General features: G+C 43.0%; 1 protein-coding gene across 8 annotated transcripts in view; it reads left to right on the forward strand.

The window, feature by feature from the left end:
* Window positions 1-22,699, forward strand: part of TMEM131L (transmembrane 131 like) — an 81,041-nt gene that overhangs the window by 29,077 nt on the left and 29,265 nt on the right. For 7 of the 8 annotated variants that reach the window (XM_075421597.1, XM_075421596.1, XM_075421595.1 and 4 more), the window contains exons 4-11: window positions 5,734-5,805; window positions 6,751-6,874; window positions 7,932-8,048; window positions 9,266-9,376; window positions 17,195-17,272; window positions 19,166-19,319; window positions 21,226-21,284; window positions 21,659-21,767. In XM_075421597.1, the coding sequence (XP_075277712.1) occupies window positions 5,734-5,805; window positions 6,751-6,874; window positions 7,932-8,048; window positions 9,266-9,376; window positions 17,195-17,272; window positions 19,166-19,319; window positions 21,226-21,284; window positions 21,659-21,767 (824 nt within the window). Of the gene's footprint in view, window positions 1-5,733; window positions 5,806-6,750; window positions 6,875-7,931; window positions 8,049-9,265; window positions 9,377-17,194; window positions 17,273-18,756; window positions 18,875-19,165; window positions 19,320-21,225; window positions 21,285-21,658; window positions 21,768-22,699 lie in introns of those variants that run through there. The other variant, XM_075421602.1, reaches the window with a different exon arrangement.

The raw sequence follows: 22,699 nt of genomic DNA on the forward strand, positions 1-22,699 counted from the left end.
CAAACAAAAAAAAAACAAACTAAAGCAAAAAAGAAATCCACAGACTGGTTCATATGTTATCACCTGGGTCTTATGTCTGTATAGGGTCCCGGGAGAAGTCCTTTAAGTCTCCAGAGCTGAGGTGGCGAGCGTGGCAGGGCTGACGTCATGAGGAGCCGTGCTTCTCCAGGTGCTGCACGTATATAGCTTGCTTGTGAGCTGTATTGTTGCAAAGTAAACTTAGTTTCTGATGTCTGATTACTCTTTCTGCTTCTAGGAAATACATTGTTTGGTTACCAAAAAATCATAATTTAATAATGTTACTATTTGTGTTTTTGGCAGAGTTGCCTTGATGGTAAACAAAAGTTTTAGTTTTGTATTTCCAAACAGTTTTATCGTCTATTTCAAAGCTGTTGTCTGTCTTCCGGGAGCTGCAATTTAGCCTGCATTAACTACTGCTTGGTACTTTTACTGCCTTTAGTAAATGGGAGGTTGGGAGAAGAGAGGGACTAGGTGATGTGAGAAATCAAAGCTTTATATCGGCTCTGCAGAAGAATTTGGTTCAGCAGCTGCTGGGATCTGTTTCTATTTCTATGTTAATTTCCTCTTAATTAACAATTTTCATTTGTCAAAATAATTTCTTTGCATCAGCTGTAATCAGAACTATTAAAAGTATTTGGGTTTGGTTGTTTCTGTACATGCGAACCTCATTCTTTTAGTCTGTGTTTTGTTTATCAGGTGTAGTCTAGAGGGTTGAATGTAAATTAGTCACTAAATGAGGGGTTTTTAATTTAATTTCTCTGTTTCAGTTTTCATATAAAAATTGTGCTTTCCTATACAATACATAGATGCTTTTATATCTCAAGATCTCATCATGTGGGTTCATAAATATTCCTGCACTGAACATACAAAGTGCCAAAATGGCAGACATAAGTCAAATTTTACTTTTATCAATATACTGAAGAATAAAACAGTACTGTCTAAACAGATTCACTCAGAAAGGACCTCTTATACGTTAAAGAATCCAGTCCTTTTTGCCTGCTGCTTCCAAGAAAACCTTGCAACCATAAAGACCTGGCAATGAAGTGCCTTTCCCTGGCTTGCTTTTTCTTCATCTGCTGTCAATGAAGGGCACAGAAAGGAAGGATGAAGGAAGGGCACCAAGCAGCAGTTACAGTTATTCTCAGCTACAGATGTTGCTGTCTGAGTCATCAGATAACATGTATCCTAAGATCATCTGAAGTAGTCAAAGTAAAGAAGATAGAAGGAAGACTTGAAGAAGCTAACAGAAGTAAAAGGGACACTGGGATAAACGTCCTTCCAGGAAACTTCCCTTCACTTCTGCCTAGATGCACCTTATTCTGCAGATTGCTGAATGTTTTCTATATATGATTAGATGAATTAACTCAGTTTTGAAGTTTTATTAAAAAAAAAAAAAAGGCACAACACGACCCAAAAACACCAACACAAAACACAACAGTTTATTGAGAGTAGATTTGGCCTTTTGTTTGGATTTTTAGGAGAAATACTTTTCTTGTGATTTTGGCTAGTGAAATATGAATCATATCTTTATGAAGAAAGATCTTTATCTGTTGCACTTCGGGGAAAATAAAAGGGTCTTTGCTTCTTTGGAGCAAATGTTTGTGTATAGTATGCATTGCATAGAAGTAATAGGTTTGGGGGCTGTAAATAAATCTATAAAAATCATACTGACCTGGTTGTTTACCAGTTTTTACTAATTACATCAAAGAGTAACAGAACTGAAAGAAGCAAGGGCAAACTAATTTCAGCTATGTATTTAGCAGCTGTATTTCACACTCAGCATGTGTGTAGTGAGCATCCCTGTATTATCATCCCCTTTTGTTCATCCCACATTGACAGGACACCAAAATGTTCTTGCCTGGAGCAGGTAATGTTGTAAAAGGCTGCAACTTCTCTGTGTTCCTCCGATGCCCTTTTCCCTATGGATAAGCACCTCTGGGGCTTCTTGGTGGAGAGCATATGATGGTTTGGGATTTTACAGCTCATAATCCTTCTGAAAAACAAGAAGCCCAATCCAAACCTGCTGCTCTAAGGTGATGGTTCCTCCATCCTGGCCTACTCCCCTGGTGTCACCCCACTTTCTCACCCCACCTTCTCCTCCAGCCCCTTTTTGTGTGCTCCCTCACCATCCGCCTTCCTCCTTGGCAAGTGTCCCCAGCACTGGGAAGGGTGTGCGCGCTCGGGATTTGCCCCTCTCTGGTGGATTTATTTGTGTAAATCCAGGTGACGAGCTGGGGCTGTGGGTGTCTCGGGCTCGCCCTCTTCTTGCCCCCAGAGCCAGCCCCCCATCTTGCTGGGTGACCCTGTGGAACTCTCCCTCGCCTCCCCACTGTTCCAGCTGTTCATGCTCTTTCTTTCTGGAGATGGATGGTTCAGGGTGTCAGCGTTTTAAATGTCCTGTGAGGATGGAGAGGAGGAAGGGCATTGAATAGTTAGGCTGGAAAGCGATGATGGGGCCAGTTAAGCTAGTCTTTTGATACAAAGGCAATTGCTACTAAGTGTTCCCAGGAATTCCTCTCCCCTCTTCTCTTTCTTTCTCACATTTCTCTCCAGTTCTGTTCACTTGTGTGTAAAAATGTCCCCTGAAATGTTGGAAGTGACCTGCTGTATCGTTATTTATCCTTCAGAATTTGGTGTTCAGCTGGTCTGCCTGACAAAATGGAGAAATGCTGTTGAATGTGGAGTCTGGCTTTGGCAGATGGCATGCTTAATGTGATGTTAGCTGATTTTAACAGCAGCTAAAGAGTAGCTGGAAACCAGGGTTTTTCGATTACGAACAGGAGTGTTTTTCCATGTTTGTATTTCAAGACTTCCATTCTTAGGCTGATGTTTGTGTATCTTTCCCAGGCCTGTAACATCCTTGTGAAATGACCTGTGTGCTTTTTTGGGCATGTCATCTGCAACCAAAAGAGAAATTTTTGGTATAATTTAAAGTGAATCTATTAGTGAGAATGAGGTTCTTGGGGGGGGGGCGGAAATCCAAGAAGTAAAGGTTTTGTTTTTAAAAGCGACTTCAACTTTTAAATGTCTTTAAAAATTGCCTTTGGCGTTTATTTCCCTGTCAGCTCCCCTGCACAGGTCTGAATGTGTTGAACTGTGTTTGGAGCGCAGGGATGCAGAAAGGTGTTCTGCCAGCTTCCATCCGGCTTTGGGCGACTTGCGGTGACACAGTGGAGAATTACACTTCTAACTAACGTGGATGGGCCTGTCCCTTTCTCCCTATAGTGGTGGGCTTTAAAATGCATGCTGGTTGTCAGATGTGAAGGGCAGAGTGATCCTCTGCCCATTCCCGCTCTTCCTACCCGTCTTCTCCCTTGGGGGGTGAAAAAAAACCCAAACAGTGGTGGATTTCTTTTTGTACTAGTCCTGCTGTTGGATAAACTCAGCTCCTGACTTATTTTTTGGCGCTGCTTCGGGGCTGCTGGTGGGCGGCGCGGCTGCCCCGGAGCAGGCCACCAGGCAGGGTTGTGAGCACGAAGCTGTGGGAATGTGGCTGGTCCGCTTTCGGGGCCAGGCTGGGGCTTGGAGCGATTCAGCAGCTTTTGTGGGGTGCAGAGGAGAAGCTGGATGTCTTGTAACCGCGGGCCCATTCCTGGGGCTGCTGGGGAGCAGTGTGCGGGGGTGCTCTGAGATTAGCTCCGTGCCGAGGAGTCAGCTCGGAGCCTGCAGAGTTTGTTAGCAGAGGCTTAGCTTCAGCCATCCCAGGTCCAGGCTGCCTTCTCCAGAAGGAGTGGGACAGCAGCCCTGGGATCCCGGCGGCTGCTCGCCGTTCCCATTTTCTGTCTGTTGCAGACTGTTGGGTTGGCTGTGATTTATTGCCTGAACTGTACTACAGAGCGTTTTTAAGAACCGGCACTGCAGCGTGGCCTCGTTCACCCAGACCGAACGAAATGCAGCCTCCTGCATCCGCAGCTGTGCTTGCACCCAGCGCGTTGGGTGCCTGTTGCAGAGAGTGAGGGGTGAGAGGAAAAGAGCTGGTGGAGCTGGAGCTCCCCAGAAGAAAGGTTAGTAAGTCTTGGAGAGCTGCTGCCAGTTACACAAATTGGCACACAAGGAGCACTCAGTTTCTTGCCCTTCTTGGCAAAGTTTTTTCTGGTGGGGGAAAAAGTATTTCAGCAGTACCTGTAAGATGCTAGAAGCTTAAGTGGTGATGGGGTTCAAGGTGATACTGTAATGCGTAAACCACTGGCTTGACTTTTATTTTGCTGTCTGTGTGTGTTCATATAAAAAAAGGATCTGAGGACCCTTAAGAAATGTGCATTCCCTCAAACATCTGGGGCTTTTACTGTAGTGGTAATTTTAATTCATGTATGTTTACAACAGCAGTACTCAGACTTTCCTTCTGGGTATGTCTCTGAGGCTGATTTTTTTTGGAAGGGGAAGAAGGTGCTGGTTGCTGCAGTGTTTCTAGGAACGGAGCAAGAGTTGGCTGGTGCAGAGACAAGGTGGTTGGAAGGAGACTGTCATTCACCCAGGCTTTGTAGTTCTGTATCCTCTGTTCTTTTGTTATTTTCTAGCAGCTCACCAGAAACGCTGCCTGGATATGTTGCATTCCTCCTGCTACAGCAGCGAGGGACTTTGCTCCCTTGCATGAGATATGTTTTTATAGAAGTTGTGTGTTTTCATAATAATAAACCTGATTTTTCCTGGCTGGTAATAAATTACAATGTCTCTATTGGTTTGGAATATAACAACAGAATTATGTAGGTACTTTAATGTATTAAAAGTGTAATGTTACAGAACTACATTTTTAAATTAGGGACCAATTAACTGTACCGCCACACATTATGCAAAGGAGCTGGATAACTAATGAGACCACAGTCCATCCCTTCTCAGACTCATCCTTGCTAGGCTGCTTATTAGCATCATCCTGTAAAGATGAAACTGGTTCTGGCTATGCAACGTGCAGACTGCTTCTGGGGAAGTTTTTAACAGCATAGTGCTGGATACCTAGATGCAGTGAACAAGTGCTGGGCTTGTTTTTTACCGCTGTGGTTGTTGGGCCTTGTGGAGGACAAGTTTTAATTGAGAAAGTGGTGAAGATATCCTGGCATTTCTGTGTAAGTTATAGGGCATCAACTCATGTTGAAATAAGCTAAGAATGTGCTAGAACTGATGGGAACTTTATTGTGAATTTTCGTAGGGCAAAGGAAAGATGAGGATCTGTGTTTCATGTTTTCTTACTCTCTTTAGCATATAAGCAACGAGTTGGCTTTTGCATTAAAGCCACAGCTAGGCAAGCACTTCTTTTGATGTCGGCTTTTGCCCAAGCTGTTGTTTACTGCTCTGCCTCTGCATCTCTCAGGAGTTCTCGCACCAGTGCTTGTGTGAATGTTGAATTGACAAGACCATGCTGGTGTGATTTTCATTCCCCAGGACTCTCTTAGTTTGTTTTCCCTCTGTAGTTCACTGCGCAGCCCCATGAACAGGTGTATCGGCGTGACTGAGGGGATATGTACAAGGAAGGGAGTTTGTCCAAGCCATACTGCTCAAACTGCACTTTTATTGGCCTGAGCTTGCCAGGATGTGCTGTTCTATGAAAACCTTCTTCAGAGATCAGTCTTACAGCAGCGAGAGGAATATAGGAAAAGATTTGGAAACGGAGTGTGTTGAGAATATAGTCAGAGACTGTAATGTATCTTCCATCCCTGCAATGTGTAGCATCACATCCACTAAATGTTGATTGTGACTTCTTTTCCCTTTTGTTTTCAGCTTCTCCTCCAACATGCCTCCAAATGGGAAGGCCTTACATTTTCACCCGTCAGTTCTGCATTTTGGAATGCAGTGAGTATCTTACATTACAGTTATTTTGATTAATAACGAAGTGGGAGGGAACAACTATACCAGGCTACATTTGGGTAAACAGCATCAGCTGAGATCATGCCATCCTTTGCAAAAAAAAAAAAAAAAAAAAAAAAAAAAAAAAAAAAAAAGTAAGTAATTGCCACAGAGTTGGAACTGTGTTTCTTGCTTTGCAGTACTTTGTAAATGAGAATCAACATAATTCTGGGAAGGAGGAAAAGGGAATAGGGAACCATAACGTATTCTGGTTATGTTTCAGGTGATTCTGCACGGATGTCAAATCAGTTCTGCGTGGTGGTTATTCATTTCTAGAAAAATTGCCTTCCTAGCAGAGGGGGAGCTTGTTGCTTCCTTGAATTTCTGCAAATAGAATCCAGAAAGTCCCAGGCAAAACATACTGGTAGAATACTTGAGATATTTTTTTTAGTTCCCTTCTAAGAAAACTTCAAAAATTGTTCTTAAATGGTAATCAGTCTTTGGTCTATCAGTAACCAAAAAGAAACATGGTCCCCTTGTGAGTTAAAGGAATGTTTAAGAGGATGCACAGAGTGAGTGTGTAAGGTGCTGGGTTTCAGGATGTGTAAGCTAAAGCAAAAGCCTTAAGAGAAGCATTGTTGTAGCTGACAAAACAAGACTCTGATTATTTAAAATTTTTATTCAAAACTTGGTGCATTGTAAGAGTTGTTTTTTTCTTAAATTCCTGGTGACTCAAATGAGTTTTGGCTAAGTGCACCTCTCACATGCCAATGTTACTTACTTGTCTTTGTATACTAAAGAGCAAAATTTGTTTCGCATGTTTCCAAAGAATAGTTACAACAAGGAAATTATCGACATGTTTTAGAGTGATTTGTGTTTGTTGCTTTTTTTGTGCATTGCCTGTGCTTATAGAGTGAATAATTTCTTTCTCTTTTTTTCCCCCCCCTTTAGGTTACTGGGGTTACCCAGAGCTAAAATGCTGCATGCCTACAACCCTAGTAGAGATAGAGAAGTTGTAGTGAATTCAGTGTTTACAGCTACTAGACAGTTTCATGTGTCTCCTGCTCCTAGTCGGGTGAGTGTTGATGTACTTTTGGAAACTATGTAATGGCCAAGCGCCAAGCCTTCGTGCTTCATTTGGCCGAAACTTCTCATTCTGTGTTTTCTCTTCATGCATTTTTATAGGATCTCCAACTTTTTTTTCTGATTTTGCTAGCAGTTTTTTTGCTCACTTTTACTTAAACTGGTGAGGGAGAGGACATCAGTAAGAAATGTGTTTTACAGTAATTCAGAAAGAGAAGAATTTTTCAGTGTTAAAGAGGCTGTTTAAATCTCATTCTGCTCTATGCAGTATTATGCAGTAATCCACAGGCATGTGGGTGTTTACAGCATTGAATTTTCAGGCTTTTGATTGGTCTTGCATATTCCTCAAAAAAACCTGCAGTGAAATGTTTTATACATTTTGTATTGCGATTATGAGCATAATTGCCTTATGATCTAAGACCCTTATTTTAACTCTGAATTTTTTAACGATGTTTAACAATGTAATGCATGTCAAGAATGAGTTGCTGTGATCTCAGTTTGATGAAGCCCAGATTTTGTCCTCCACTGATGTGCAAAGGGATTTTATTATGCTTTCATCTGATTTGTGTTTTTCCTGTGGCTGAATGGGTATTACTGTGCAGACAGAAATGGCACTGTTCTTTGTTAGACCTGTGTGGTTGCCAATTGTTTTATCCACATTCAGCTTTGACTCGTTTGACCGTATATCGCAGGGGGGATTGATTCACTTTGTGATAGGCATCTGTATGTGGGCAAGCGTTTTTGTGGCTGCAGAGGCCGTCGGTGCTGCATGATGAACTTCTTGGGCAAAAAGGAGTCTTGATTGACAAGGCCCGAGCTAGCCAAGAAACTCCAGCTGCAACACGGCGAGTTGCTGCATGGTCTCAGTTCTTCTCTGTAGTAAGAGTCGAGAGTTGTGGACAGGCTAAACTTCTCAGGGCTGAGGTTCTGCTTAGTGGGGTCTACAGATAAGGGTGTACCTGTGGAAGTGTCTTTTGGGCCGTGCATCTGAATGATTGGTGTTGTGATCACCGGCACCGAGCAAACAAGCTTCTCTGTGGTCTCTGCAGGTAATTCCAGCAATGGGAAAAGTTTCTTTCAGAGTACTCTTCTTGCCGACACAAGAAGGCAGCATTGAAAGCTCATTATTTATAAATACCTCATCTCATGGAGTACTTTCATATCAGGTAACTGCTCTTATTTTTAGCTTGAGTTTTACTTGTTTTTTAAAAAGTGATTTTCATACATTTTGAGCTTACAGGCTTTCAGAGTTCACTGAATTCCTGATGCAAGTCAGGCGTAATGTTTACAAATCATCTCTTTTACCAAATCTTGCTAGTCTCATGACCCCTCATGCGTGTATATGGTTAAAATTACTACTGTTAGTGGGGCTACTTGTGGTAGTAGAACTAAGTGTATTTGTATATGTGTACTTACAAGATCATGGTCCTGTCACTACTAGTTGGATTCATATAATACTGCAGTCCAGACTACACTGTGCTGGAATGCATTGGTCATGAAAAACCTGTTTAGGAAATACTTTAGGTGGCTTTCAGCTACTCTGCAGGATTTTATGTAAACATATTGGGCATGTAGCACAGGGTAAGAGGTTTAGGCCCTTAAAACATGAAAATCGAAATAATGCTTGTGCATTAAATAAAGCTGTCTGATTAACTAGTGAATTTAGGCAAGTCTTAAGCTTTTTTATTTTTATAAGGGACATCATATACTCCAAATTCCTCGTTTTTATTAGTTAGTTTAAAAAAAAGTCTGTGAATTCAGTGAGTTAAAAACAATGCCAGCTTTGATCAACCAGATATTCCATTCCCATACTTTGATACTGTGCTGGAGAGCAAAGCTCTGTAAATTGAAGCATGGGTAAGTTCAGTTGAAATGCATGTTTTTTAATGCAGTAAAAACAGTCAACTTGCAAATCTTATAGTGCTTTGAAAACTGCAGACTTTAAAAAAACAAATGATCAAAAATTATTTTATGCAATTTTTAAGGCAAAGCCATTGAATTCAATATGCAATTGGACTAGTAACAAAATTTTTCCAGAAATTACTGCACTGGCAAATGGTGATATGTGTACTGTAATTGGCTGAAGAACAGTAAGAGTGTTTAAATATTTTCTTTTTGAGATAACCTGATGCTTTGCTAGGGAGTGCTTTGTTTTGTTTTTGTAATAGTGCCTGAATGAGTGAAGATGTGAAAGTGCCATTTATGTGTATAGTTACTTTCCACATTGGAACTGTATACCTATAAATTGTCTTTTAAAAGAATCTAATGTGAAAAAAAAATCTGTTTCTTGGAAGGATTGTTATTATTAGCAAAACAGTTTTGCATGTTACTGTGATAATTGAAATAATAGATGTAGGTGTAACGGCCTTTGTTTCTACACTAGGTTTTTGGAACGGGAACTCGGACGTCTTCTCCGGAAGAACCTAGAGTGCAGCTAGCAAATGCCTACTTACTGCTTCCACACATTCAAAACATCCAGGCATCACATGCACTGGTATGGTACACATTCCAAATGGAGATGAAACATAAATATTGTTAGACATAAACGGTTTTTGGGGTGCAGGAAATGCTAACAAGAAGTCCAGGTACCAGTGACTGCAGGAGAGAGGGTACTGTGGTCAGCTGGTGTTCTGGGTTTACGGGACGGTCTTTGGCATTTGTGGTGTGCTGTCCTCTCAGTTGTGCCGACAAAACTATTTGTGAGGCCCTGCTCTGAACTAAAGTGGAGAATTGATCTTATCTAAAGAAAATAAACTTTGTGCTATAAAGTTGGGGAGGGGGCTATCTTGGTTTGTTTTGTTTCTTACTTCAGACGTGTTCCCCATGCCAGTTCACAGCAGGGCTGCAGCAACAGTTTGCCACCGTTAAAAAGCATGGCACGCTGCGTGGATGAGAACGAGAGCTGGGAGTCAGGCTGGAGCATCTGCTCCTGCCTGTGTAAGTGCCGAAGATACCAGCTTTGCTTACCTCAGCTTCACTAAAGTAGGGAGCTGTGTAGAATACAAGGTGGATTTACGAGGCATAACTATTACAATTGAAAGAAGCTTTAACAATTTCTGTCATGTATTTTCCCAGTCTTCAAGGCCATACAGAACCTTTCAAGTGAATAACTAACTGGAAAAAGTGATCTTTCCAATTTTCTTTTGTATTGTATACAGATTTTTCAAAAACGTATTTAGAATATCTCAGCACGTAACAGATTTTAATCTTTTATCTAAATGTAAGCTGCATTGATTGCCTTCATGATGTCATCTTCTGTTCTGCCTGAGAAAAATTCTCAGCTTGGATCATATGTTTCAGTCTGCTACATGCGTGTTAGGTCAATCTTACCTCTGCCCGAGGACAGTGTACTATTTCTTTCTCTTACTGTCTTTTCCTCTGTACCAGTCTCTTTCCTGTAATCACAGAGGTGTGCTTGCTTGTGGGCGTATGCAGACAGACTCTTGTGTGAAGAAACCAAAAATCTTCAGGCTTTGTAATTTGGGGTGCTAGGAGTAGAACTGAGAAAGGTGTTTTTTTTTTTTTTTTTTTTGGATGCTGTTCATGACACATCTCTCTGCATCCTCGTGTCTAGCTTGATGGGTTGTTGTCAGGTACTGTGTGGAGTTTGGATGCAGATTACTGCTTTGCAGTTCTGTCTGAATTCTTGAGAAGTTTTGGGGAGCATTTGAAATTTTCCTGTGTTTTATTTCGCTAGAGTACAAGATTGAGGTCATGTTTGGCAGTGCAGACTGGTATCACCTGGCACCGTCTCATTGCCTGACAGGAGTTGAGAGAGTGTTGACTCAGGTCTCCGAGCTCTGGGAGTCATTTTCCCGTTCCAGGCTAGAACTGGGGAATTACTCTTCAGTTCACTGAATACTACCGCTTTGGACAGAAATGCTGCAGCAGTGGGACGGGCTCCTCAGCTGTTGAAGGCGGTAGACAAGATCTAAATACTGAAGAGGAGCTTGTGGCTCGAGTTTGAGTTCCTTTTAGAAAAATGTTGCTCTGCAGATAGCTGTCCTCTCCAGAATTGTCTCCTTCAATTCACCCTGCTGATACTCTGATGCAGATCCCATAAAAATTGGTATGATTCTTTTTTTCCAGTTTTTTTTTTTTGTAGGCTCAGAAACTGTTGAAGGAAGAGAGGTCTATGAGGTTTGAGTAAGTGACTACACGTGTGCAAACTTAAGGATACATAACTATTAAACATTCAGTGGAGATTTGTAGTGAAAAAGCGTTTGAAACAAACCAGTTATACTCACTTCCTGTGCATAGTTGCTTTGCCCAGTTTATTTTTAACTGAAGTAAAAAAACAGTGTACGTTCAGGATGGTGTAAGTCTCGTTTACGCATCCCTTGTCATCTTGGGGTGAATGAGTTGTAGCCTTGGGCGACAATGTTGAGTTTGATATGCTACAGGCATCCTTACCTCTGAAGTCTAGTGGTACCGATTGGAAACCTGTGAGAAAGCTCACTGAGTGGGGCATGGTGTGCGGGGCAGGGGGTGTGTGTGTGTGTCTTTTTTTTTTTTTGCCTCTATTGTCTCCTGTTTTAAAAGTGGATGTGTTTAAGCTGTTTGGTAATACAGACATCCTTGATCGTCAAGGCCAGCAAGGTAACCTTGTTTAGCCCAATCATGTGCTTGTTGAGATGGCTTCTCTGAACTGCTGGCAACATTGTGAGCATAACCCCAAGTACTAGTTCTTACTCCTCTGGTGGTTGGAAATCTATACCTGACTTCCAGTCTGAATTACTTTGTGGCCAGTTTATATTTGTTTGTTAAGACGTGTTTAGTTCATGTAACTCCCCCTGCTTCTGACACTTACACCCAGAAGCATTTGTAGGTGACATTGCATCTTTCAGCTATCGCTGTGCCAAGCAGAACAGTCCATGCTCTGTACTGTCTTCTTCAGTGATGGGCTGTCCATTTCCTAATGAAGTTGCCAACCCCTTTCTGCAGCTTCTCCAATTTGTGAAAATTTATTTTGAAGGTGAATGGCCAGAATTGTACATAAGGATGAAATTTTGCCTCTGCAGAGTATTTATGTTGGAAATATGATATACTCTTGGAGATTATAAATGAAAGTTTACCTCTACAGCAGTATTTCCATTGGAAATACAGTATGTGGCAGGTTTGCGTTTGCCTTTTTTTCTGGAGAATGGACTTCCATGCTGAACTGGTTTTGTGGGCTGTAGCTATCCTTTAATGGCAAAGCTACCCAGGCCTTTCTTTTTTGCCCATCGTTCTCCCATTTTGTTTTTAAAAGAAACTGTTGTGAGTAATAAGAAAAGAAAAAGAAAGACAAAGTTGCCTTTTCTACTGTTGATTTTCAGCCTCTTTCTGTTAGTCTTTTCAGAGTTTCAGCTTTTGAAGAGTTCATCGTTGGCATGCTTTGGCTGTGGTCCTGGATCCCAGGATTTCTGGATTCCTGGCTGACTCGTCAGGAGGAAAGAAGAGCTGTGTCCAACACTGTGAATTCATAGCATGTCCACGTGGCCATTCAGCAGTGGCTAGTTACCACTAAGCCGTAACAGATGGTGGAGCCCGTATAGGTCATCTTTGTTTATCCAGCTTCTGGATGCAGTCTTTGCTCCAGTTGCCTGGTTTTTGGCATTGTTTAATATTGGTGTGGCACTAACAGGGCAGCTACATCACTGCTCATTGTGTTCAAAATGCTGTAGAAACCCACTGGAAATGTCAGTGGAGGAGTGGCCTGCGGGGAGGAATGTCTTATCGTAGGAGATGCAGGCATCACTTCACTGACTTCGCAGTGGAGTTCAGAGTTTATGAGCCAACAACATGGGAAACACTGCAAGTACTGGCAGGAACCCAAGACTCCTTAAGCTGGGTTTTGTGCCGGTGGACAGAATATCAGAGAAGCAAGCGTGTGTAAGTGTGGTGTCTGGGTAGTGGAGAACGAAGCTAGTAGGATGATAGAGTTTTATTGGTGTGCCATCCTGATAACTGCCTGCAAAAACCTGATGAAACTCTGCTGAATCATTATTACAGGCACATCTTATTAACACCATTCAGAGTGGGAATAGCTCTTTAGGGCCTTGTTCAACTTATTCATCAACAACCTGGATGAAGGGATAGAGTGTACTCTCAGCAAGTTTGCTGATGACACAAAGCTGGGAGGAGTGCCTGCTACACTGGAAGGCTGCGCTGCCATCCAGCGAGACCTGGACAGGTTGCAGAGTTGGATGGAGAGGGACCTCATGAAGTTCAACAGTACAACTGTAGGATCCTGCACCTGGGGAGGAATAACCCTGTGCACTAGTACAGCCTCAGGGCGGAGAGCAGCTCTGTGGAGAGAGACCTGGGAGTGCTGGTGGAAGACAAGTTAACCATGAGTCAGCTGTGTCTGCCCTTGTTGCTAAGAAGGCCAGTGGTCTCCTGGGGTACATTAAGAAGATTGTGGCCAGCAGGTCAAGGGAGGTTCTCCTCCCCCTCCTCTGCCCTAGTGAGGCCACATCTGGAGTACTACATCCAGTTCTGGGCTCCCCAGTTCAAGGAAGATGAGGAACTACTGGAGAGAGTCCAGAGGAGGGCTATGAAAATGGTTAGGGGACTCTCAAATGAGTTTCCTGGGAGGAAAGACTGAGGGAGCTGGGCCTGTTTAGCCTGAAGAAGAGAAGGCTGCGAGGGGATCTTATAAGCACTTATAAATATCTTAAGGGTGGGTGCCAAGAGTATGGGGCCAAACTCTTTTCAGCGGTGCCCAGCGACAGGACAAGGGGCAGCGGGCACAAACTGAAGCACAGGAAGTTCCATCTGAACATGCGGAAGAACTTCTTCCCTCTGAGGGTGATGGAGCACTGGAACAGGCTGCCCAGAGGGGTCCTGGAGTCTCCTTCTCTGGAGATACTCAAAGCCCACCTGGACGAGGTCCTATGGAAGAACCTGCTCTAGGTTACCCTGGTTCAGCAGGAGGGTTGGACTAGGTGACCCACAGAGGTCCCTTCCAACCCCTACCATTCTGTGATTCTGTGGCTTTCCAGGACAGAAACTTTGAATTATCAGCCCGCAGGAGGAAAGGGGGGCTTGTTCAGTGTTTGTTCTTTTTTAATGATACTGTAGCCAAACTCCAGGAAGTGGTTTGAACTCTGCAGTCAGTATAACAATGCAAGAATATCTCTGTTAAAATCTCATATGGAACCATGTCTGACTGACAGGGCACCTAAGGCAGAGTAAGAAATTCTTCCCCTAGAAATAGAAAGTTGCTGCCTCTATAAGTAGTTGCTTGCTGGCTGTTGAGCTGGCCTGTGCCAGCCATCCTGTTGATGCTCTGTCTCTCTTTTGATGGGTGAATGATTTCCCAAGTAATTGCCTACTGTACTGTCCCCCAGTGAGAATCATAGAATTATAGAATGGTTTGGGTTGGAAGGGACCTTAAAGATCATCTGGTTCCAACCCCCCTGCCGTGAGCAGGGACATCTTCCACTACACCAGGTTGCTCAGAGCTCCATCCAACCTGGCCTTGAACACTTCCAGGGAGCGGGCAGCCACAACCTCTCTGGGCAAGCTGTTCCAGTGTCTCACCACCCTCATGGAGAAGAATTTCTTCCTAATACCTAATCTAAATCTGCCCTCTTTTAGTTTAAAGCCATTCCCCCTTGTCCTATCCCTACACACCCTTGTGAAAAGTCCCTCTCCATCCTTCCTGTAAGCCCCTTCAGGTACTGGAAAGCTCCTAGAAAGTCTCCCCGGAGCCTTCTCTTCCGTACACTGAACAACCCCAGTTCTCTCAGCCTTTCCTCCTAGGAGAGGTACTCCAGCCCTCTGATAATCTTCATGGCCCTCCTCTGGACCCGCTCCAACACATCCATGTCCTTCTTATGTTGGGGGCCCCAGAGCTGGACGCAGTACTCCAGGTCGGGTCTCACGACAGCGGAGTAAAGGGGCAGAATCACCTCCCTCGACCTGCTGGCCACGCTTCTCTTGATGAAGCCCAGGATCCTAGACCTTCGCCAGGAGAGCGAGGCTCCTTACAGATTGGATGGTTCAGGTTTTTAGGGTTGATTTTTTTTTGAGAGGCCTCTGTTTCCTTAAATGTAAGAATTTACCAAAACTGGTAAGAATTTCATTCGTGTGGCTTCTGTCAGAGTTCTGTGTTCAGTTCATGTAGGACTTGTGGTTGCCGAATCTGTGTGTGCACCCGAGTATGTATGCCTGCGTACCTAATACTAAATAGGGTCACCAGGTAATGAAGTGGCAGTGGTGGCACAGCTCTGCAGCGCTCCTTCTAACTTCTCCCCTCGTGCAGTGTGTCTGCTGCTCAGTTTGGCTCTGGTGCAAACACGCTGCACAGCTCAGCTTTCTGCTCTGATTCGTAGGCAGTGATATTTGCAGTGTAAATGGAGCGCTTGCACCGCTGGGAGACGTGGACACGGTCCTGGGTTTGTCTGCTTGGAAACTCTGCTTCTGACAGTGTTTTCTGCTCAGATGCTGTATCTTCTCTTTACAGTCAACGCAGCTGTCCTACCAGTGTTGTAAGATAGTAGGCATGACAGTTATGCATCTGTGGTCTGCCTTAGATAAATGAAAACCCTTTCCCTTCTCTGAACAGAGCTTCACAAAGAGAAGTGGAAAATACCCGTAGAAAACAGATCAACATCAAATGCACCTCGATAAGGTTTTTTTTCCTCTCTGTGCATGTTATATTAGCCGCTTCAGTTTTAGGGTGACAGCAGTTTCCCATGTAGGCAGCCCTATGCCAGGTCAAGAAAAGATGCTAAAAAAAAAAGTTGGAAAAACAGGATTTAGCTGTGGGGGGTGTTTTTTTTTCTTTTTTTTTTTTGTAATAGGTGTGTAGGGTCTTAAAACTACTTTAAACTACGATGGCATTGAATAGAGGCTAACAACTCCTTGTTTAGGACCATGAAAGCGGTAGTGTTCTCTCAAGGACCGGTGGGGAGGGAGGTGTAACCAACAAAGTTTATCTGATCAGAAAAGCAACCCCAAAAGTTGCTCTTTATATGATCTCACTGCCTCGTTCGAACTCCACTAGTAATCATGGCCATGAGAAGTTAGTAAGTGGTGCGGGTTTTAGAGTCAAATGGGTTTTTTTCCCGCTTACCAAATTTGATGCGTATGAAAGGGTTTGTAAAAAGCAGAGGAGGTGGCAGGGGTTCGCGTCCCCCGGAGAGCTGCTGCGCTGGGGCCCGGGTTTGGGTCACCACTGACCGCCTTTGCAGGGGTTGCATCGCCCTCTTGTGTGAAGCCCCGGTCGTTCTGGTACGAAATCCGGACGAGTCGGGAATGCAGAGTATGTGCTGGCTTCCTTTGGCTGTGCTGCTGTAAAACTGGGCCCCGCGGCACAAATGAAATGCCACGTGTGCCGTAAACCTGCTCGCTGCTCAGGTGCCCGCTGCGCCAGGGGTGAATAGGTTGTTGGATACTTTAAAACCTTTTCATCACAGTTTTGCTTTTCAGCATCAAATTATTGAAATTCTGTGAAGTCAGTTGCATCGACCCCTTCAGAAACCTCAACCTGCAGATGCTCCACTCAGATATTTAGTTGGGTATCACAAGAGAAACTGGGGAGTGGGGGGTGTCTGCATCAGGCTCAAAGTCACCAAGTAATTTTGCTGTAATTAAGGCACTGATAGAGAGTCGGGACTGTCATTATGATTTTTTTTTTTTTCATTTAGAATCAAGATATGTTGGCTGAGCAGTTTGTGCAAGTAATTTGGCAGTCCAGATTTCCAGATAGCTTTCATGAACTGTGCTTGACTTTATTGACACTGTTGCCCGTTAGATTTATGAGTGCTTTGCAAGCTGGCACAATCAATGCGTTTTTTTTTTCTTTTCTTTTCCCTTTCCAATAAATAAAAAGGCAAACCATGCATTTTCTGTCTGTCCATTTTGGCATGAAGCCTACGCATCAGACCGTGTCCAAGAAGCATTATGTTCTTGGCCTAGCAACTGTGTTTCAGTACCCAATCAGCAAAGAAAATATACAGAAAACAAGGAAAGAAGCTTTTATGTTATACACAAAAGGCTCTGTTGAATACAGTTGATTGACATATGAAGGTTTATAAGGGTGGCTCATGTTGATGCTGTGTAAATATTTAATAATCATGAATAATAATAGTTTGACAAGTAAGTAGATACTGATGGAGTTCTTGAGAATTGGAGATTGATTGCTGGCCTACCATAGTGAGTAACTGTATTTGTTTTAAAAAAATTTCCTTACATTGCTGTGTCATGCATATGTGGAAACAGTCCTGTTATCTGTAGAAATTGTGGTGTGTGGATCGGATTTATATGATAACATCTTTTGAAGTAGTGTGCTTCATTTTTTCTTCACTTTTTTTTCTTACAGGCAGAAACTACGAATGCCAGTCTCTTACGTGTTCACCTTGAATGCAGTTTGCCTAATGACGCGTATCAGCAAGCTAAGGTATGTTTTATTATAATTTTCTATCTATATAAGTCTTCTTATTTTAATCCAAGTTTAGAGGCTCACTTTCCAGACCTCTAGAAGTTTTAGCAACAATGCAATTGCCAATGTCTCAGTTTAAAGGGGAATAGTGCTTCTAGCTATGCTTTGTAAAAGTGTACTCTGTGGTATAAATTAAACACACATCACACTATAAGCTTTAGGCGAAGGGGAGACAGAAAAAGACACCCCCCTCACCCCCCCCCACCCCCCCCAAAATAAAATCAACCAAACGGGCTAAGCTTTTAAATACATAGGTGCTGTATTACTCATATGGAGTGCAAAATTGATTAGATTCCTGTATTTTCCTTTCTCCAGAAACGCTTCACGTGTTTCTGGTTCACCCCGACACGAGATCAGTGAGCTGAGAGGTCTGGCTGTCAGGGCCGCGTGGCCAGGAAGGTGGCTGCGGCGCTGGGCAGAGCCGAAGAGGGGTGAGCTCGTTAGCAGAAAAGCCCCCTCCAAGAGAAGCTCTGGGCGTTCAGAACAGCGGGTCTCCCCCTCCTCCTAGGCATTGCCATCCGAATCTCCTCGTCCCCTCTCTCCTCACACGTCCTTACGCAGCGAACGAGTGTTGGGTCACAGCCATGCTGGCCCTTGGTCGGGTGTTGTGTTGCATCAGGTGCACGGGCCCGCGCTGTGGTCTGCAGCACCTTTCTTTCATCACTTGTGACTAAGCCCAGGCTCTGTAGCCATTTCTCCGTACATTACACAGCACGGTGATCTCATGCTGGTTTATTCCCATGTTTGGTTCTTGCGTTGCACTGGTGAATAAGGCTGGGCTTGCGAGGCACCTGAGCATTGGAGACTGCACGTGGCACAGCGGCCCGCTCCTTGATAGGGGCTTCCCAAGGGCACACCACCCATGTGTGCCAGTCTCCACAGAGGCCTCCTCCCCTCCTCCTGGCAGCCGTTCCAAGTGCTGAGGGTTTCTCTGGTGCTGCGCGAACTGGGATCCCGTTCCCAGAGACGCTTCCCCACTCCTGCTGTGCCTCCTTGCAGCACCTCAAGTTATCTGAAGGGGTTCTGCTGCCGCTTCGCAAGAGGGCTTCACGTGCCGGGGGTGGAGGTTTCCTCCTCCTGCTCCTCCTGAGCAACTGAGCCCTCTTGGTAGGGCGTCGGAGCCTGAGTTTAGTGACCTTCATGGTGTGTGATGCAGGACGAATTTCTGATACTCACTGTTGATTGTCTAGTTTTGTTTTGCTTTGTTGGTTTTAATTTTTTGCGAAATGGTGTCTGTGTCTTCGTAGTTGCTAAGCCTCAGCTGTCTTAACAGCAGCCACTACTTAGAGAAGGAAATAAGACCCTATTTGTATTTATCTGAAGTATTCTAGCCAGATGACAGTGTTTTCTGTTAAGAATTGTACATGTATGTTTGTTTTTTTAAAATTACTTCAGTGAGAAATGGAGACAAAAAACACAGGATTTGGAAAAATTAACTATAAACAGACCAGTGAACATGAACTGTCTTCCTACCGTTAAGACACATGCATCAGTCTGTTTATGGCACATTTTATTGAAGGCAGAGGATTTAACAAAGGAAACTGTTTTGCAGTCCCTGAGGTGAGACTGACTAAGACAGTTTATAAATTTGCATTCTTTCAAGGTTCAGTGTCCTTTTTAGTTGTTTTTCGTCTTTGTTTTTACTGTGCTGTCTGTACCTGCACTGTCTTTGGTTTCTGCTGAGATTTTAGCAGAGGTCCTAATTACTTCTGTTTTGGCAGCAGTTTGATGCTGGATGCCTTGTCTGTTAGATAATACTTTTGATTACCTGCTCAAGATACCTTACTGTGATGAATTTTTTCTGTTCCCTCCCCCGCCACACACATACCATATCCCCTTCTCTCGCTCCAGAGCTGCTGTTTTTTGTCTGATGACCCAATGCTGCTAGAAATGAGCTTAACGGTAAGAATGGAAAATGCCCAACAAGATTTTGTGGAGCACAGACAATACTTACTGGAGAATCTTTTTGTAGTTTATGTAGCAATGGAAAAAACAAAGACCTCGGGTAAGTCCTAAGTATGACTGTTAATTGTAATAGAACTTGGTTTTATACAGAAGTTGTAATCTGATGTGCTAAATTGAGTCAAGTTCAGTGATAGCTAAATTTTGCGAGTAAGCAAAACCAAATCATTTTAGTTAAACACAGCTTGCCAGCCAGTTTGTTTAGGGCAGAGTTACTGTAAGCGCAGTCCTCTTTATAAGGGTAACGACTGCGAAGTTGTAAACTGCATCTGTTCCTTCTTTAGTCCCCCATGCTTATTCATTTGCTTAAATAGTATGGAAAGAGGTCGCTGTCCTTCAATTTCTACAACTGCGTTTCTGGTTTCCATTAATTAAATTAACCATGATAGGACTATGAAGGCAGAATGATTTGTACTGTACCAGGGATAGTGGCCGTTGTGGAAAGTAGGGTAATGAAGTAATACAGATGTGTGCATAATTTGTTCTTGTATGCTGGAATTCCACAGGCAAAACAATCAACTCCTTGCAGTTTCTTTATGCTACATTTATTGGGTGAACAAATCGTCCAAATCCTGAGTATTTAAAATTATTTACGGAGCTTTGCAGTCTGTTTGAATAGCTGTTTTTAGCCATTCCTGCCAGTTTTACTTTCTGATTGATGAAGAAGAAGGAACTGCTTAAGAATCCAGATTAAAATAATTTTTTTAACACACTAGTAAAAAAAGAACATGTTCTCTTTGTATTTCGAGAAGTTCCATTTAAGATCTAGTCACAAAGCAACATTTGCTGTTCCCCCCATACCTGTTCCCTGATGTGATATTTACACAGAGGTGAAACTGAAATACCCACTGTAAACCTAGTTTCCCTGCCGGTGAAACGCCAGCGCTTGGTTATGCTGAGTTGTGGACGTATGTTTATTCTGATGCTGGTAGAGAATTGTTCACATCTGTTGTGTCAGGGGTGCTTGCTGTTAACACTTCTATGGTTAAAGTACTAGACATATGCTTTGAAGGCTATATTTTATTAAATATAATGCAATTGTAAGTCCTCACTGTTTTAGGGGTTGGTCATATAAGCCCTTTGGATTTGCTCTCGGTGGAAAGTTCCGCGTCTTGCTCCATCAGGACCGGAGGTCGCTTTAGGGTGTCAAACAGCAGTGCTTGCTTGTCTTCTGTTTGTATAATTAAATGGGAGATGTGGTCCTGAAGGAAAGGTCTGACGAAAGGGAATACAGTGCTGTGTTAAGTCTCAGTGTACAGCACACGTGTTAGCACCTAGATTAGGACAACAGGTAGGCAGGCAAGGTCTGCGCAGGGTTACTAGCCAGCTGGAAAGGTTGTGGAGGAGTATGTGCTTTAAACAGCTGTGGGTGTGCGGAGCAGCTGCTCACTCAGAATCAACATCTTGAACCCTCTTTTGGAAGCTGGCACCTTTAGTCTTGCTTGCAAGCAGCCGAGCAGAGCACACTCATTATTAGAAATTGTACCTGGTGAATTGGGAGAATGTCCTTTTATGTCAGCCTGTGTCTGCTGATGTAATTTTAATGATGAGTTTTTACTGGACTCTCTCGGGCTATTGATAGGTTGGCCCTTACACTTAGAACGTTACAGCAGCATCAGCCATCCTTCTTTCCTTCAGCTGGGCCTCCAGTCTTCCTGCCTGTAGGAAAAGGGGGAGTTGTGCTCCATCTTGGATTTAGGATTTAATGAAGGAAGATTCCCTGTTGATGCTTGCCTTCATGTTTGTGGCCAAAAATCTTGAGTGGATTTTTACTCCTCTATGAAACAATTGCCAGCTCAAGATGTGAATAGTTCCTCTGTTTTACAGGGGTAGCTGTCACACAAAGATTTTTAAGTTTAAATTGGGATTGCTTCTTGTATGAGCGTATGACAAAGGAGGAGTGCTTCTATCCTTGGTGAACTTACCTCAGTGTTCATTCTTTTGGACAGGTGATTCTTCAGTAGATGTGTACGTCATGCATTCTGGGAACAGCCTTGTACATATACAGGTAATCATGGGCTTCAGGAAGTCATATTTTAGGGTGTTGAATTTGATTGGGGAATTAATTAGCCCACTGGCTTACTCTGTTAATAGCAGATTGATTTTGCTGGTGGCAGATGTCACACTTCTATATTTTTGAAATGTGCCTAAATGTCCAGTAGATGTTTTAGATGATGAGTTGTAGTTCAGAGATGGATTTTTTTTTATTTTTTTAAGACATAAGAGCTGTTAAGTTGAATAAAAATCCATGGGTTGATTTAGGAGATAAGAGAAAATAGCAGATATTGGCTTGCAAGTTTGACGAGAAGATATGCTAATATAGGAGCTACAATAATAATGGTAGTTGTGCTACAAGGATCATTGTGTTTTGTCTTCATGCAGGAAATACGGCAGTTGTCACAGAAAGACACATCACCTGTGGAGTTTGAGCCAGTACTGCTATCTTCGTCATCTACTAATTTTACAAAAGTTGCTTCTATTTCTTGTAAAGGTACAGGATATGTATACTTACAGATAATATGATTAAGCAGGATTTGATTATAGAAGAGTGTCTTTTTTCAGCAGTAGGGACTCTGAAAAAGCTCAAAATCAGCTTGTCTGGACTTTTTTGAGGAGGAGGATGGATTCTTCCTGCTAATTGTTTCCACCATTTTTGTGTATATATGCTTCCTCTTATGCCGTTCGAAGGCTCTAAGCTATACATATTTCAAAAACGGGAAGAAAACATTTGCAAAAAATGTTAGCTGATTTTACAATAAGCATAATTACTGAATATGCTTTTTCAACATCCTTTTATAATTTGTGGTTATTTTTCTGTTTCCAATGTATTTTCTAAAAGGCTGTTGTGCTTGGGTGGTCATTTTCTGTGACATTTCTTGGCAGGATCCTTGAAGAGGCTTGCCTGAGACCAGACGTGTTTGTGAAAGAGCAAGGATTAACATTTAAGCGTTCCTGACACCGGCCTGTTGCCTATTCTGACCACTAGACTGCAGTACATAGACTTCAAACACTTATGAAACAGGCTGCTTTCGTAATGACGTTGGGACTTGTTTTTTGCTAGCAAAAAAGAGCAATTAAGAACAAAGAATGGACTATATGTTAAGTGCTTCTTTTTTTCAGAACCGATTTTCATTTATTAAAAAGGAGGCAGTGTGCACTGATTAGTAAGAATGCAGTGCCAGTGACACGTGGTTAAAATTGGTCAGGTTGCTCTTCACAGCGTTATGCATCTGTTTTTTGGAAGTGTGTAGCATTCATAGATTCTTCTTAAAGCAAGGTTTGGAACTTCTGAAAATTAGGACATAAGCAGTTAGATGCTTTGCTCACCTGTGTGAGAATTGGGCCAGCAAATGTTCCCCTCTGGTGTTCCTCCGAGCCCCCACATGAAAATCATTGCAGATGTGCTTTCGTTCTGGCTGATGG

This window comes from Opisthocomus hoazin, chromosome 5 (genome assembly GCF_030867145.1).
Source record: "Opisthocomus hoazin isolate bOpiHoa1 chromosome 5, bOpiHoa1.hap1, whole genome shotgun sequence".
NCBI lineage: Eukaryota > Metazoa > Chordata > Aves > Opisthocomiformes > Opisthocomidae > Opisthocomus > Opisthocomus hoazin.